We start from the raw sequence: 17,284 nt of genomic DNA, 5'->3' as shown, positions 1-17,284 counted from the left end.
ACTCACAAATAAATATGGAGACAACAAGACCATTCGAGGAACACAAGGATGAGACACTTTACAAAATGACTTGAAAAGGTTTATAAAAAGGTTTGTCAGGAACAGAACGTTATACAAAATCATCAAAAGTTCACTCAAATCAGTTATAATAATTATGATCAGTAATTCAATGGAATCATTTAACTCAACTTTTGTGTAATCAGAAAATCTGTGCAAATCCCAATTAAACTACAAACTAAGTAACTCTTTAAAAGGTAAGGATGGCAAATTATAATGTTTATAAGAAGAAACATCAGTGACTCATAAATAAACAGTAAACAGAAGACCCAATACTTCAAATGAATGATTCTGCAGCTCTGAGATCAGATGAGTATTTGCAGAACACCAGTGCGAACCACTGGTCCACTCTGAAGTCAAACAGGAAGTAGATTAACAGCTGAAGTACAGACCTCCTTCTGGCATTTGAAGGTTAAAACTTAGCCGGTGAAATTGTCAACATGAACCTTTTTTGTTGAACAGACTCAATCTGAGGTGAACTCAGGTGAACTTCTTGATGAAGCGCAGTTTGAGATAGGCAATGAGGAGGAAGAGGATGGTCATGATTGCCATGGCAACATGGTTTTGCCAGAGATCCCAGTTGGTGTAGCCGATTCCCAGGTACTGCAGGTGCTGCTCACCTGTGCACCTGCAAGCACACGGCCAGTCAACAGGTGAGTCAGAGAGGGGTGGGTGGCCAGGTCTGTGTCCATCTGTCATCCCCTCCCTCCAGAGCATCTCAACATGTGAGTCACTACAGCTGTAGAGTACAAACCTGGCAACCCAGCTTTCGGTGCTTCCACCCCCGATAGCTTGTCCAGTGAAACTGGATGATTGAGCGGTAAGAATGAGTCTGCTGTTCCACCAAGGCTACAGCAGAGTCTGCTGTTCTACCAGGACTACAGCAGAGTCTGCTGTTCCACTAGGACTACAGCAGGCCCCGCTGTTCTACCAGGACTACAGCAGAGTCTGCTGTTCCACCAGGACTACAGCAGAGTCTGCTGTTCCACCAGGGCTACTGTTCCACTAGGACTACAGCAGAGTCTGCTGTTCCACTAGGACTACAGCAGGCTCTGCTGTTCCACTAGGACTACAACAGAGTCTGCTGTTCACCAGGGCTACAACAGAGTCTGCTGTTCCACTAGGACTACAGCAGACTCTGCTGTTCCACTAGGACTACAACAGAGTCTGCTGTTCCACCAGGGCTACAACAGAGTCTGCTGTTCCACTAGGACTACAGCAGGCTCTGCTGTTCCACCAGGGCTACAACAGAGTCTGCTGTTCCACTAGGACTACAACAGAGTCTGCTGTTCCACCAGGGCTACAACAGAGTCTGCTGTTCCACTAGGACTACAACAGAGTCTGCTGTTCCACCAGGGCTACAACAGAGTCTGCTGTTCCACTAGGACTACAGCAGGCTCTGCTGTTCCACCAGGGCTACAACAGAGTCTGCTGTTCCACTAGGACTACAACAGAGTCTGCTGTTCCACCAGGGCTACAACAGAGTCTGCTGTTCCACTAGGACTACAACAGAGTCTGCTGTTCCACCAGGGCTACAACAGAGTCTGCTGTTCCACTAGGACTACAGCAGGCTCTGCTGTTCCACCAGGGCTACAACAGAGTCTGCTGTTCCACTAGGACTACAACAGAGTCTGCTGTTCCACCAGGGCTACAACAGAGTCTGCTGTTCCACTAGGACTACAACAGAGTCTGCTGTTCCACCAGGGCTACAACAGAGTCTGCTGTTCCACTAGGACTACAACAGAGTCTGCTGTTCCACCAGGACTACAGCAGAGTCTGCTGTTCCACTAGGACTACAGCAGGCTCTGCTGTTCCACTAGGACTACAGCAGAGTCTGCTGTTCCACTAGGACTACAGCAGAGTCTGCTGTTCCACTAGGACTACAGCAGGCTCTGCTGTTCCACTAGGACTACAGCAGGTAATGCGAAGGAACGGTATGTGTTCACATGACAGTGCAACAACGATGATCATATATCAAATGCAAAGATCACAAAAAAAGTCAATTTATACCACAGATATCCCAAGTGGTGCTGTACAGAAGGGTGATGTGTGTTTATTTAGGGCCAAGAGTTTCCTGGGTCATCCAATTTGCTAGGTGGCGCTGTCAGCTAACACTAGAGTCCTAGAACTGCGGTCCTGAAACTGCAGCTCTTCGGCTCTGCAGGTTCATACAATTGCCTTGAGCCGGCCCTGTGTTCTACAGTTGTGTTTCTTCACTCTGGTCCTCAGGGACCCCCTGTCCTGCATGTTCTAGATGTTTTCCTGCTCCAACAATCCTGATTCTGATGAACGTGTCGTTATGAAGTTTTATCTACTAAAGCTCCAATTCAGCTGACGGGGCAGCAGGGGGCAGCAGGGGGCAGCAGGGGGCAGCAGGGGGCAGCAGGGGGCAGCAGGGGGCAGCAGAACTCACGTGATCCCAGGCGTGCTCATGGTGCAGTTGGACGTGCCGGGAAACACGGTCGTGTTCAGGGCAGCGAGGTGGTTACAGAAGCTCAAACCCACAAACTCATTGATCTCCAGCGCCTGCGAATAACGACAGGTCAGACATGCAATCAGATCAGAAGTGTGTGTGTGTGTGTGTGTGGGGTAGGGCTGGGCAATATATATATATTCTTTTTTGTTATCTCGCTATTGTCCAAAAATGTACGATATTCGATATAAATCTCAATATGTTTGCATTTGCATTTAATTAATAAAAAAACATGATTTTCTTTTGCCCCCATTAGAAAACAACAAAAACTACTTAGATAAAACAGCTATTGTTACAAAGTACAAAATATGTAGTCCAAATGTAAGCAGTTACCATAACATAGTACTTGCAACTTGACAAAATGGACCTCACATGGAACGATTCATGCAGAGGTCCTTATGTGACAGGAGAATAAGAGAGCAGAAGAGAGTGCCTGTGAGAGTGCAATTTTCAGTTTGTCACAAACGGTGTCTGTGTGTGTGTGTGTGTGTGTGTGTGTGTGTCTGTGTGTGTGAACACAGAGGAGACAGATGTTGATCTTAAAACACAAGCAACACAAGGACCTGCAAAAACTTTTTTTTTTTACATTGTCGTCAACATTATTGCGATATTATCGCTAATATTCGATACATCACCCAGCCCTAGTGTGAGGGTGTGTGTGCATAAGTATGAGAGAGTTTCTGAGAGGATGTGTTTGTGTGTGAGTGCATGAGTCTGTGCTCACAGTGAGTCCGTAGCGAGGGATACTGAAGTATTTCAACCAGGCCAGCCAGTCCATGATGCTGGTCAGGTTCACCAGCAACCCGGAGAATATCTAAACAAAACACAACAACACCTTAAACATTTTCCAGTTTCAGCTACATACCAGGTACACACTGTTAGAACTCAGCACTTCTGATCCTTGATCTCCTGCGGTACTCTCTATATGACACGATTTGTACATCTCTTTATATAAAAGTGTCTGCAAAATGAATGAATGTTTGTCTCTAGTGTTTGTCAGTAAAGACTCTTCTCTGGGAGGGTAAATGTTTGTTGTTGAACAGCAGCTGTCTTTTCATACCCGTGGGTGTGTTAATAATAATAATAATAAACTATTTGCACTTTTCAAAACACAGTTCCAAAGTGTTTAAAGTTCCAAAGTGCTGAAAGGTACAGAGTGCTGAAAGGTACAGAGTGTTGAAAGGTACAGAGTGCTGAAAGGTACAGAGTGCTGAAAGGTACAGAGTGCTGAAAGGTACAGAGCGCTGAAAGGTACAGAGCGCTGAAAGGTACAGAGCGCTGAAAGTTCCAGAGTGCTGAAAGGTACAGAGCGCTGAAAGGTACAGAGCGCTGAAAGGTACAGAGTGCTGAAAGGTACAGAGCGCTGAAAGGTACAGAGCGCTGAAAGGTACAGAGCGCTGAAAGGTACAGAGTGCTGAAAGGTACAGAGCGCTGAAAGGTACAGAGTGCTGAAAGGTACAGAGTGCTGAAAGGTACAGAGTGCTGAAAGGTACAGAGCGCTGAAAGGTACAGAGTGCTGAAAGGTACAGAGCGCTGAAAGGTACAGAGTGCAGAAAGGTACAGAGCGCCCAGACGTGCTGATGACCTCACCATCATGAAGACGAAGCTGATGGTCATGAAGATGTTCGCCACGGCGACCACGTTCTGGTCGGCTGAGATGGCCATCGTCATGGCCGTGGCCGTGTACGCTACCATGATGACCGTGAACGTGAAGATGAAGAAGGCTGCCGCGGTTTTCTGCAGCCCTGAGAACACACACAACTAAATCAACTATCTTCAATCTACTTTGCAACTCAGATTCTTATACAGTCACTGCCTCATCATGTGACACGGGTCATGTGACACAGCTCACCAATCATGAAGTAGATGATGCAGCTGAAAATGACAGCAGGGATGGTGCGCAGGGTGATGATGTCAGAGAGGATCTTAGACAGGAAGTAGACTGACACGCGGTAGTACCCACTGATGTACTCATGACTGCAGATCAATAAAACGACCAATCAGCCTGTGTGTTTGTGTGTGGGATTATCTTACTATAGTAAAACAATTTTGTGTCTAAGGTTAGAGGATAAGGTTAGGGGTTAAGGGTTAGATAGAACACAACTTTGAATAGAAGTCAATGGTAGGTCCTCACAAGGATAGTAACTGAAACATGAGTGCGTGTGTCACCTACACAAACAGCTTCCTCTCTGTAATGAACAGCTCTGCTGCTGACAGCGTGCTGAAGCACTGGTTGGTGGTGATGAAGAAGAGAGCTCCCATCCTAATGAAGACACAGTCAGTCCTGCTGCTTACACACACACACACAGTCACTTTCCATCTCTCTCTTTCCCCCCTCTCTTCTTTTCTCCCTCTTTCCCCACTCTCTCTCCTTCCTCCTCTTTCCTCATTCTTCCGGTCGTTCTCCTGGTAGACAGTCTAAGACTTGCTGTCATGTGGAAGCCCTGTGCATCTTCGTGTTCTTGGTGTGAGGACGTCTAGTCGTCAGACATTAGGGGTGGAACAAAACGCCTTGTGATCGAGACGCAAACCAGTTTCCCCACAAGGATGTCATGAATGGGTGCACGCATTATGGCGCCCTAACCCTAACCCTACGATAAATGGATGATCAGTTGACCTGATGGCTGATCTGTGACGTGGTTGCTCACCTGTTCTGGATCCCGCTCTGGTCGTCTTTCACCCCGAAGAAGATGGCGCCCACGATGAGAGCCAGGAATATAGTGACACCCAGCTGAGTAACACACACACATATATATATATATATCAGACCTGTTATATTTCTGTTTCTTTTGTTTATCTCATGTTAGCTTCACCTGTGCTGTCGGGATAATCCACTTTACTCTGTATATACCTGTGAAGCTGGATGTAATAAAGTTAATCGACTGATTGAAAGATCATATCAGCTATGAGGTCAAAAGTCTTTTTTTTTTTAAATCTCCAACCTGAACAACAGGAAGTGTGGAGAACTACAGGAAGTGTGGAGAACTACAGGAAGTGTGGAGAACTACAGGAAGTGTGGAGAACTACAGGAAGTGTGGAGAACTACAAGAAGTACTGAGCCGTAGGACAACATGCTCGGAAACTTCCATCACATGACGGTGTTCTGATCAAAGCTTTCAAGATTTTACTTTATTGTAAACTAATCTCTCTGTGGCCCCTCTGGAGAAGGGTGACTAAGGGGTTGTCAGGGAGGGAAGGACAGACTGAACTCTGACACACTGTCTTCTATACCCTGAACCCTGGACACAGAGAGAGAGATACAGAGAGAGAGAGACATAGAGAGAGAGGGAGGGACAGAGAGAGAGACATAGAGAGAAAGAGAGAGAGATAACAGAAAGAGTAGAACATTATTTATCCTCTGGAGGGAAGCCGCTCTGTTCCTGTTCCAGTAAGAGAGAAAAGCTGTATTATCAAGGCAGAGAGAAAGAGACACAGAGAGAGGGAGACAGAGACAGAGAGACAGAGAGAGAGAGAGAGAGAGAGAGAGAGAGAGAGAGAGAGAGGCAGGCTCGAGGCAGGATTTAATCCTGATGGTTTACAGGTTGTGACAGACCTGAGCAGCACCAGCACAGTTCCCAGGGTGAAGGAATAAGCTAATAAGGTTGAGCCTTGCTTCACACCCTCCTGCCCCTCCACACCTCCACCCCTTATACCTCTACCTCCCTCCACCCCTCACCCCTCACCCCCTATACCTCTCCCTCCCTCTACACCTCCATCCCTCACCCCCTATACCTTTCCCTCCCTCTACACCTCCATCCCTCACCCCCTCTACCTCTCCCTCCCTCACCCCCTATACCTCTCCCTCCCTCCACCCCTAACCCTCTCCCTCCCTCCACCCCTTACGTCACAGGGGGCTCATGTGACAGTGTGTCAGGTTTAGGCCCAGCCGGATCAGGAACAGATATGATATCAGTTCAGATCGCAGGCCAACTGGCTGAGACTGGGGTCACAACAGCCACCAAAGCAGCTTCCAGACTAAAGCCAGGCCCATTCATATGGGTCAGATTAGCTGCTAACAGCTCTTAAAGTGACTGATCTCTGATGGCCCCTTCCCCAACCCCTTCTCACCAGCACCGTGCCCAGCCCTGGGTCAGAGCTGACTGATTTGTTAGGAGGGCGAAAGAGAGAGAACACAATTTAAGACTCCTATTATGTCCAAGTGAGTTGCTTTGGTGTGTGTGTGGGATGAGGGCTAAGTCTTGTCATAAGGTTATCAGACATGCGCCCTCCTCCCCTCCTGGCCTTAATGCTTGGCTGGCGGCTGTGTGTGTGTGTATGTGTGGTGCAGGGGGTTTGAAGGTGTTAGAGGTTATATTGGTTCAACACGTCTGAAGGGTTTAACCCTGAACACAAAGGAATTAGATTCTCCTTAAGACTAGGCAGTGTGTGTGTGTGTGTGTGTCAGTGTGTGTGTGTGTGTGTGTGTGTCAGTGTGTGTACGGGCGTGCACCACGTCCACCCCACCTGTGCCACGGAGGTCTGTGGGTTCAGCAGCAGGTTCTTGAAGGTTCTTTTCAGGACCCAGTGCAGCTGGTGGAAGAAGGAGCAGTTGTAGGTGATAGTCCTGGCCTGGGGCCGCACGCCGTGCCCCCTCCCCCGGACCAGGAGCTCCAGCTGGGCCAGGGTCTCCCGGCAGGACGGGCTGCTGCGGTACTGCTCCACCAGGTGCTCCTCAATGCGCTGGCGAGAGCTCATCAGCTCGTCCAGGTCGATTTCTGCACAGGGAGGAGGAGAGGGGGGAGAGGAGAGGGATGAGGAGAGAGAGAGAGACAGAAGGGAGGGGAGGTTAGTGAAGTCCAACAACAGATGTCAATCACATCTTTGGGAGGATTTTAATACCTGGAGCAGGGCGATGTTAAAATAAATAATGATGTGTTTTTCCCCCTCAGAGGTCTGGACCTTGGCTATATGTAGTTCTGACCCTGTAGTCTGTGTAGAGTTAATCATGCTCTAAAGCCATCAGAGAGTTTGCACGCTCAAATACAAACAACTTCTGCCCCCGAGCCAGATGGATTAGGTCTGGAGGGGTTTTGGCCAAACAGGGAGGGAGAGAGAAGTGATGGGAGAGGAGAAAGAGAGGGAGAAAGAGAGAGAAGATCCAGGGTAGTAACTACATATGATTGTATGCATTTGAAGTGAGAGCTAATCTAGCTAGTTTGGTGACTATCATCACAGACTGAGGCTCTAGGTAATAGCTTTGGTGCCGACAGGTTCAGCGTTAAATATGATTACAACAGGAGAAGTTCTGTAGAGAAAAATATCATAAGTTGAGCTTTTCATGGATCAATAAGAGGAATTCTATATGGTGGATTGGCAGTGTGTGTGTGTGTGTGTTACCATCTGAGCTCTGCATCTTGTTCATGGTGTGTGTGTGTGTGTGTGTGTGTGGATGTGTGTGTGTGTGTGTGTGTTACCATCTGAGCTCTGCATCTTGTTCATGGTGTGTGTGTGTGTGTGGATGTGTGTGTGTGTGTTACCATCTGAGCTCTGCATCTTGTTCATGGTGTGTGTGTGTGTGTGTGTGTGTGTGTGTGTGTGTGTGTGTGGATGTGTGTGTGTTACTGTCTGAGCTCTGCATCTTGTGCATGGCGTGTGTGTTACCATCTGAGCTCTGCATCTTGTTCATGGTGTGTGTGTGTGTTACCATCTGAGCTCTGCATCTTGTTCATGGTGTGTGTGTGTGTTACCATCTGAGCTCTGCATCTTGTTCATGGTGTGTGTGTGTGTTACCATCTGAGCTCTGCATCTTGTTCATGGTGTGTGTGTGTGTTACCATCTGAGCTCTGCATCTTGTTCATGGTGTGTGTGTGTGTGTTACCATCTGAGCTCTGCATCTTGTTCATGGTGTGTGTGTGTGTGTGTGTGTTACCATCTGAGCTCTGCATCTTGTTCATGGTGTGTGTGTGTGTTACCATCTGAGCTCTGCATCTTGTTCATGGTGTGTGTGTGTGTTACCATCTGAGCTCTGCATCTTGTTCATGGTGTGTGTGTGTTACCATCTGAGCTCTGCATCTTGTTCATGGTGTGTGTGTTACCATCTGAGCTCTGCATCTTGTTCATGGTGTGTGTATGTGGATGTGTGTGTGTTACTGTCTGAGCTCTGCATCTTGTTCATGGTGTGTGTGTGTGTTACCATCTGAGCTCTGCATCTTGTTCATGGTGTGTGTGTGTGTTACCATCTGAGCTCTGCATCTTGTTCATGGCGTTGCCGGTAGCGTCTCCGTTGATCACATCCAGAAAGAAGTCTGCTGGGTTGTTGTGGGGCTCGCAGGTGTAACCTGGGAAACCAGACACACACACACCATGTAAAACAAGTGTAACCTGGGAAACCACACACACACCATGTAAAACAGCAGTACATGCAGTCATTTACAATTCATTGATTTGTATTAATTATATATACACACATTTATATGTATATGTACATGTATATGCAGTATTTTAATGTATACACCATTTTACAAGCAATAATAAATGTAACTTCTATATTTATATACAGTATATTTGGTGAGAGAGACAGAGACAGAGAGACACAGAGAGAGAGAGAGACACAGAGAGAGAGACACAGAGAGAGAGGTAAATAAAAGCTACCTATGTCAGCAAAGTAGTCGAGAGCGTTCTTCCCCGGTCCATGGTACACCATCTTCCCGTTGACCAATAGGGTGAGGGTGTCAAACAGCCGGTATATGGAGTAACGTGGTTGGTGGATGGACATGATGATGGTGCGCCCTTGATTGGCCATTCTAAAGGAAGAAGCAGCGAATCCGAGGAAACCGACGATATGTTTGTGAGCTGATGAAGATGATGAAGCACAGTGAAGCACAGTGAAGCACAGCTCTGCTTCATGACCTGACATTACTAGAAACCTGGAGGAGGAAGAGGAGGACTGAGGAGAAGGAGGGTCATTGAGAGCTAAAGGGGCCTTGTGTTTTACCATACTGACATCAACTTTAGATAAAGCAGCAGAAAGGAAAAGAAAGTGAGGGAAAGAAGCAAGGATAGGAATCTTTTGGTACCTCAGGATTCGATTCTTGGGGTCACTATTTGACCCCCCAAAATATATATATATAAAAAGAAAAAATATGACATTACAATTTTTTTTTTTTTTTTAATCGATGTGAATTGCAAGAAGACTAAATTGCGATTCAAATATGAATCGATTTTCCCCCCGACCCCTAGAGAGGAGGAAGGAAATCAGTAAGGAATACAGGAGACATGCTAGGAGGCTAGCAGGAGATATGCTAGGAGGCTAGCAGGAGACATGCTAGGAGGCTAGCAGGAGGCTAGCAGAAGATATGCTAGGAGGCTATATGCTAGGAGGCTAGCAGGACACATGCTAGGAGGCTTTATGCTAGGAGGCTAGCAGGAGAAATGCAAGGAGGCAGTTTCCCGCACCTGCCTCTTCAGCAGCCTGTGACAACACCGAGTTAGCAGACTACATGGCTGCCCTAAAGGACTACATCCCCCACCTCTTAAGCAGCAGCAGGACAGAGTTGGCGGTGCTGGCGTCCAGGCCAGTGGTGGGCTCGTCCAGGAACAGCACAGACGGGTCCATGATCAGCTCCATACCGATGTTGGTCCTCTTCCTCTCCCCCCCTGAGATCCCCCTGATCAGCTGGGTCCCCACCTGGAGGAAGGGAAGACAGGAGAGGGGAGAAGGTAGGAGAGGAGAATGGAGGAGAGTGAGTAAATACGTTGCTGTTGCTGTCACAACTCCATCTACATAGTTGTCCATCTCCCCCCCCTCATCTTAGCGTCGGCCACCTTGGCCAGCCCCAGCTCCTTCACCAGGTGGTTGACCCTGGCCTTCATCTCCCCCCCCTCATCTTAGCGTCGGCCACCTTGGCCAGCCCCAGCTCCTTCACCAGGTGGTTGACCCTGGCCTTCATCTCCCCCCCCTCACCTTAGCGTCGGCCACCTTGGCCAGCCCCAGCTCCTTCACCAGGTGGTTGACCCTGGCCTTCATCTCCCCCCCCTCACCTTAGCGTCGGCCACCTTGGCCAGCCCCAGCTCCTTCACCAGGTGGTTGACCCTGGCCTTCATCTCCCCCCCCTCACCTTAGCGTCGGCCACCTTGGACAGCCCCAGCTCCTTCACCAGGTGGTTGACCCTAGCCTCCTTCTCCTCCCTCCTCACGCTGCTGGGGAGCCGCAGCTCTGCAGAGAAGCGCAGGTTCTCTCTCACAGTCAGCGTCCCCATCACCACGTCATCCTGCAGGCAGGGGCACAGGGCAGGGGTGACAGGGCTGGGGTCAGGGGTGACAGGGCTGGGGTCAGGGGTGACAGGGCTGGGGTCAGGGGTGACAGGGCTGGGGTCAGGGGTGACAGAGCTGGGGTCAGGGGTGACAGGGCTGGGGTCAGGGGTGACAGGGCTGGGGTCAGGGGTGACAGGGCTGGGGTCAGGGGTGACAGGGCTGGGGTCAGGGGTGACAGGGCTGGGGTCAGGGGTGACAGGGCTGGGGTCAGGAGTCAAGGGTGACAGAGCTGGGGTCAGGAGTCAAGGGTGACAGGGCTGGGGTCAGGGGTCAAGGGTGACAGGGCTGGGGTCAGGGGTCAAGGGTGACAGAGCTGGGGTCAGGGGTGACAGGGCTGGGGTCAAGGGTGACAGGGCTGGGGTCAGGGGTGACAGGGCTGGGGTCAGGAGTCAAGGGTGACAGGGCTGGGGTCAGGGGTGACAGGGCTGGGGTCAGGAGTCAGGGGTGACAAGGCTGGGGTGTAGCAGATGAAGCTTCCTCAGTACCTGGACCACGTAGCCAGAAAGACACTTGTAGTTGGGGGGCTGGGGCGCCCCGTCGATCAGCACTTCTCCTGACAGACCAGACGGGTCCTTACGCGCCGCCAGAACATCGAGGAACCTTCAACAGCACATCAGGGTAACGTTAGGATGAGGAACACTTCACATCAGGACTATTAATCCTTAAACGACAGATGGTCCAACATTCCAACAGGTTTAGGGTCATGTGACTAGAACAGCCTGATCCAGGTGTACTAGATCTGAACAGCCTGATCTAGGTGTTCTAGATCTGAAGATGAACACTTACGATGACTTCCCACTGCCAGTCGGCCCCAGAATAGCGTTCAGACCAGGTCTCATCATCCCACTGAAACACAGAATCTGACATTTTATAATCTGGTTTAATCCAATTCTGAAGCAAATGTATGGAACTCTTAATAGTTCTAAACCTGATCTGAGCACCTGGCAGGATGGGTACAGGGGCCTTAAGCATCTGGGGCCCGTTTCAATAACTAATATGGGGCCCTACCCACATAAAACAAACATAATAGAGCAGAAAAAGCTAGGATTCCTGTTGGTTTGCATCAATGGTATATTATTGTATTACAAGCAATTCCAGTTTAATGAACAGGACAGCTCAACATTGAATTCTAAAACTGGTTGTTCCCATCCTTGATTGTGATTGGCTATATTGCATTCCATGCCGTTGTAAAATCCAGCATAACCTCACAGGTTGTCCTCATAACATTCTTCAACATTCCATATTACTGCTCATCGAATATTTCAAATTGAAAAAGACGGCAAAGATGTCCATCTGGCTGTTGCGTGGCAACGATTTATGTTGGAACTTTGTCTGAGAATGACGGCGATTGGTTTGAGGGCGTTTTGTTTGAGAATGATGGCGTTTAGTTTGAGGGCGTTTTGTCTGAGAATGATGGCCTTTGGTTTGAGAGCGTTTTGTTTGTGAATGACGGCGTTTGGTTTGAGAGCGTTTTGTTAGAGAATGACGGCGTTTGGTTTGAGAGCGTTTTGTCTGAGAATGATGGCGTTTGGTTTGAGAGTGTTTTGTCTGAAAATGACAGAGGTTTTTCTGAGACAGAAGCCGTTTCGCCCTAGTCTGACGACTTTTGGTCTGAGACTTGACGCCTTTTCGTTTGAGTCTGACAATTGAGTCCGAGATCTGAGGATGTCCTAAAATGAACACCGTACAGCAGTCAAGTTTCTAAACACGTCTGGGCTTCACATAAAGATGGTGAAAATATTCTAGGCTCGAGGGAGAACTGTATTTGTACAAAGGAACAGTTACACAATGGAATCAAAAGGTCTGTAAAAAAGTATCTAAAACTGTAAAAACAGCTCAGCTTTGTCTCTGTGTCACGTGAGGTCGTTTAATTCTTTTCCCTAGCTGTCAGGTGTATCAGGGAGATTATATGCAAGAATCCATGATTAATATCATATAATTAACACTAGTTCAGAGCAGGGGGGGGGGGGGGGGGGGGGGTTGGGGTTGAAATGATGCCATTTCTCCATGGGACATGTCAAGTCTATTTAACATTAATTCAATTGAGAGAAAAAAAAAGTTTTATGCTTGCAATAATTTAATTTATCGAGGCCGGAAAAGCAGGCCTCATTATCAGACTAGGTCAGAATGTGGAGCCTGGGTTCATCTACAGCGAGCCTGGGTTCATCTACAGAGAGCCTGGGTTCATCTACAGCGAGCCTGGGTTCATCTACAGCGAGCCTGGGTTCATCTACAGCGAGCCTGGGTTCATCTACAGCAAGCCTGGGTTCATCTACAGCGAGCCTGGGTTCATATCCAGCAAGCCTGGGTTCATCTACAGCAAGCCTGGGTTCATCTACGGTGAGCCTGGATTCATCTACAGCGAGCCTGGGTTCATCTACAGCAAGCCTGGGTTCATCTACAGCAAGCCTGGGTTCATCTACGGCGAGCCTGGGTTCATCTACAGCAAGCCTGGGTTCATCTACGGCGAGCCTGGGTTCATCTACAGCAAGCCTGGGTTCACCTACGGCGAGCCTGGGTTCATCTACAGCGAGCCTCGGTTCATCTACAGCGAGCCTGGGTTCATCTACAGCGAGCCTGGGTTCATCTACAGCGAGCCTGGGTTCATCTACAGCGAGCCTGGGTTCATCTACAGCGAGCCTGGGTTCATCTACAGCGAGCCTGGGTTCATCTACAGCGAGCCGTTACGCTTGACGCTCCTTTCAGCCTTTATGCTAGCCGTTTACTTTGTCTAGGGATTATTACAAATGTTTGACAAACCTTTACAGGATTACAGTTTAGAGAGAATGGCTTAAACATGAACGCTCAAGCTCAGATCCATGCGGACACACAGACACACCCTCTCCCCTGTTATCGATCTAGCTGTCTTCTGAACAGATGATGGAGAGGTCAACAATTGGAATAAAGAATCTGTATCACCATGAGCAGACGTCATTAAGGGGGTCAAAGTCTGCATTAGTGGACTCAAAGATCCTTATCAAATATGGTAAATAGACTGCATTTATATATCGCATTCCAAAGCGCTTTACATGATGCCTCTTATTTATAAGTCACACACAACACCTGCCTGTGTGCACGCCTAGATATCTATCACCACAGTTAGGGTTAGTGTTCACATAGGTCTTGCATATTTGTATGCTTGTTTTGGCCACCCGCAATGCTTTATGGCTATCTTGTTGTTATTATCAGTGACCTATGCACTTTGTAAAGCTCTTTCTTGGAAGTCGCTTTGGTAAAAAGTGTCTGCTAAAAGAATAAATGTGGCGTATGTCAGGTGTAGTGTACACGTTATCTACACATTGTTCACACGTCGATGGCTAGTTCGATTCCCGGCCGTGGCAAATTACGTTGTGTCCTTGGGCAAGGCACTTCACCCTACTGGCCATGTCCCTGTACTTACTGTAAGTCGCTCTGGATAAGAACGTCTGCTAAATGTAAATGTAAACATACGTGTGCACGACACCAGCGCGATGCCTACGTCACGTATGTGTGTGAACACCTGTGTTTATTGGAAGTCAATGTAAAGTTCTCGTGTGTGTTCAGAGGGTTGATATCATTGCGCAGGCACTACTGTGCGCTTTGCATATGAACCGCTGACACTGACTACACCCCATAGTGCGTGTGCACGTGTGTGTGCATGCGTGCGTGCGAGTGTGTGCCTGCGTGCAAGTGTGTGCATGCGTGCGAGTGTGTGCATGCGTGCAAGTGTGTGCATGCATGCATGCGTGCGAGTGTGTGCGTGCGAGTGTGTGCATGCGTACTTCAGGTCCACCAGTATCCCCCGTGGGGTCACCTTCCTCTTACAGAGGGGCCCGCTCTTCACCACCACCTTGTACTGGATGTCATGGAAACTGACCACCGCACCCATGGGCTGCCACGATTTGTCCACGGTGAAGATGACCTTTGACTTTGGCATCCCATTGGTGGTCGGGTCGTCAGTCATCGCAATGTTGATGTGATTGGCTCGCTCCATCCTCCTGCATGCAGATTTCACCTTTTTCAGATTAGACGACAAGATTCTGATGTTGATGGAAACTTTCTGGAACAGAAACTAAGTACAGAAAGCATAAATGTATTTTCATAAATTCTTAAAGAATGTAATTATTGTATGTATTATGTACTCTTCTAGGATCTTGAAGAGGATTTTCTAGAATGTCACTCTTATAGAATGTTGAAGGGGAAATTCGAGAGCGAAGATGGGCCACATTGTCAGCTGGTCACCTTTCAGAGCTCATTTAATTATTGCTTTCAAAACGTTTTACTAGTTCATATAGGTTAAAGAATGTGTGTGAGAAGGGGAGCAAGAGGCAGAAAGAGAGATGGAAACAGAGAGAGAGGGGGAGAGAGGGAGAGAATGAGAGAGGGGGGGAGAGAGAGGGAGAGAATGTGAGAGTGGGAGAGAGAGAGAATAAGAGAGGGGGGAGACAGATGGAGAGAATGAGAGAGGGGGGGAGAGAATGAGAGAGGGGGAGAGAGGGAGAGAATGAGAGAGAGGGAGAGAATGAGAGGGGGAGAGAGGGGGGGAGAGGGAGATAATGAGAGAGGGGGAGAGAGGGGGGGGGGGAGAGAGGGGGGGAGAGAGAGAGGGGGAGAGAGATGGAGAAAAAGAGAGATGGAGAGGAAGAACTGAGCAAGAAACAGAAGATCCACAGTTTTGCCATGTGACAGGATGTTGTTTTGCTCCTGGGAAAAACTTCTTCATCCAACTGCCATGTCAGAGTTAGACTGAATGTGCAAGGGAATGACTTAAGGTAAAGGACTTCCTTAAGATGCGCATGGACCGACCCGGTGCTAACCGTTTGCCGCTGCACTTGTCAGCACCTACGTCTTTGCTCCTATAGACGGTGCTGTAATCTCACAATTCATAAATTTACACCAAGAAGTGTGAATATCTTAGAAAGGATACAGTTACTGTAAGGCAACATATCCAGAATCTATAGCAGTTAGGCTATAACATTAATAAGAGGAATGAGCAATTTACCTTGCTAACGGTGATTTTCGTAGATTGGTTGTGGATTTTTTTTAAAGAAAATCTTTTAATATTTAATGTTCTGAATGAACGGAAAATGACGCTTTCCTTACAAAAATAATGCCTACCTATGAATGTCTCCTGCCCCATAAAAAAACTCACTTAATGGATAAATTGATGACAACGAACAGATGATAGATTCCGTTTTGAAATGTAAAAATCTTCAGCTTCAGCTCATGGCGACAAGTTGTTGATAATAGCTTAAATATTGTAAGCTATATGCAAAATATATGATCAACGTAGATGTTTTATTAAACACAAACCAACTAATAAAACGAAACCCACATGAACAACGTAAACATCAAAGAGGGATCATGCACTCCACAACCCCGCTATAGTACCTACTTCAGAGACAGTCTGACAACTTAAGTCTCACAGGTCGAGTGAGAAAGATTTAATAAAACTATTCCTCCCGGAGGAAAGTCACTGTATGCAATTAACTGCCCAGTGGAAAAAAATCTATGTAATTCTGTTGTAAAAATAAATACTTGTCAATAATCAACGCTGTACAATAGCCTACTCACCCACAAACTTATATTAATAGCGCTCGCCTCTCCTGCCAGCCACACGTGTTTGCGAGATTTCTATCTGGACCAATGAATTTATAGCTTCGCAGGTCACTGGAGCAGTTACAGCACGGCTTCCGTGGGATCTGCCCAGAAAAAGGATGTCATCAAATCATTCAAAGCTGGATGTGCAGCGACATTGTTCAACCACGACATTGGAAAAAGTTATGTTTGTTCTCCCTTTTTGTTTAACAACAAAAACAGACTCATTGCTGAATTTAGCCTTTTGGACTGTTCATGTCGCCTGTGCAATGCTCACATAATGTAAAGGATGCAGTGGTGATTTTAGACTCTTTTTAGGGGTGCTCAACCACACCTAAATTTCATCTCAGCACCCCTAGAAATAATAAAAAATAATATGAATCATCATGATCTTAAATAAGTTTTAGTGCTCTAACGTGTTAAAACAATGTTTATTTATTGTTGACACATCATTATCGTGGTAGTTTAGGAAGAAAGGGACTTTCTTAATTTTTTTTACCATTAATTCAATATTTTGCATAATAATACATAAATGTATTCATTGTTATCCAGTGAAATTAGTGATTTATTAGCAAGGGGGTTTAACACTTTTGCAAGGCACTGTATCCATGTCACAATCTAATTGGGGGCTGAGCCCCCCTAAAGGTCTGATGCTAGAATCGCTCCTGAAAGGATGCCAGCATTTTTGGAAAATCATGGCAACACATTCTTACTTCAATGGGCTATAAGACGTATTCTAGGAACAATGTAAACATTGCGTGACTATAGGGGTGATCAAACAAATAGCTTCATACTTGGACGATTATAATTATGATCATAATAATGATAATGAAAAAATGCTTTCTATTATAGATAAGCTGTCAATTGTGAATGACAGTGGTTCTACTTGTCGGACCGCATTACCACTGCTATCTCAGCATGACG

The 17,284-nt window shown here is 47.3% G+C and overlaps 1 protein-coding gene across 9 annotated transcripts; it reads right to left on the bottom strand.

Annotated features, from left to right (window-relative positions):
* Window positions 1-52: 52 nt before the first annotated feature.
* abcg2d (ATP-binding cassette, sub-family G (WHITE), member 2d) lies at window positions 53-16,432 on the bottom strand. 9 transcript variants are annotated; one of them, XM_047045631.1, is made up of 17 exons: window positions 16,337-16,403; window positions 15,765-15,768; window positions 14,545-14,777; window positions 11,570-11,629; window positions 11,269-11,383; window positions 10,588-10,740; window positions 10,000-10,157; window positions 9,122-9,273; window positions 8,707-8,808; window positions 6,995-7,245; window positions 5,179-5,261; window positions 4,704-4,793; window positions 4,383-4,507; window positions 4,121-4,275; window positions 3,255-3,344; window positions 2,471-2,583; window positions 53-685 (listed from the first exon to the last, which is right to left on the bottom strand). In XM_047045631.1, the coding sequence occupies exons 3-17, from the start codon at window positions 14,754-14,756 to the stop codon at window positions 538-540; spliced, it is 2,007 nt and encodes a 668-aa protein (XP_046901587.1). In that variant the 5' UTR covers window positions 14,757-14,777; window positions 15,765-15,768; window positions 16,337-16,403; the 3' UTR covers window positions 53-537. The 9 variants fall into 9 exon arrangements, with proteins under 9 accessions (XP_046901587.1, XP_046901585.1, XP_046901589.1 ...); XM_047045629.1 differs by having other exon boundaries at window positions 14,545-14,834; window positions 16,337-16,365; XM_047045633.1 differs by having other exon boundaries at window positions 14,545-14,760; window positions 16,337-16,351.
* Between the last annotated feature and the right edge of the window lie 852 nt (window positions 16,433-17,284).

This window comes from Hypomesus transpacificus, chromosome 22, assembly GCF_021917145.1.
Source record: "Hypomesus transpacificus isolate Combined female chromosome 22, fHypTra1, whole genome shotgun sequence".
Classification (NCBI taxonomy): Eukaryota; Metazoa; Chordata; class Actinopteri; order Osmeriformes; family Osmeridae; genus Hypomesus; species Hypomesus transpacificus.
Note: the sequence above shows the minus strand (reverse complement) of the source record. Positions and strands in the feature narration are given on the sequence as shown.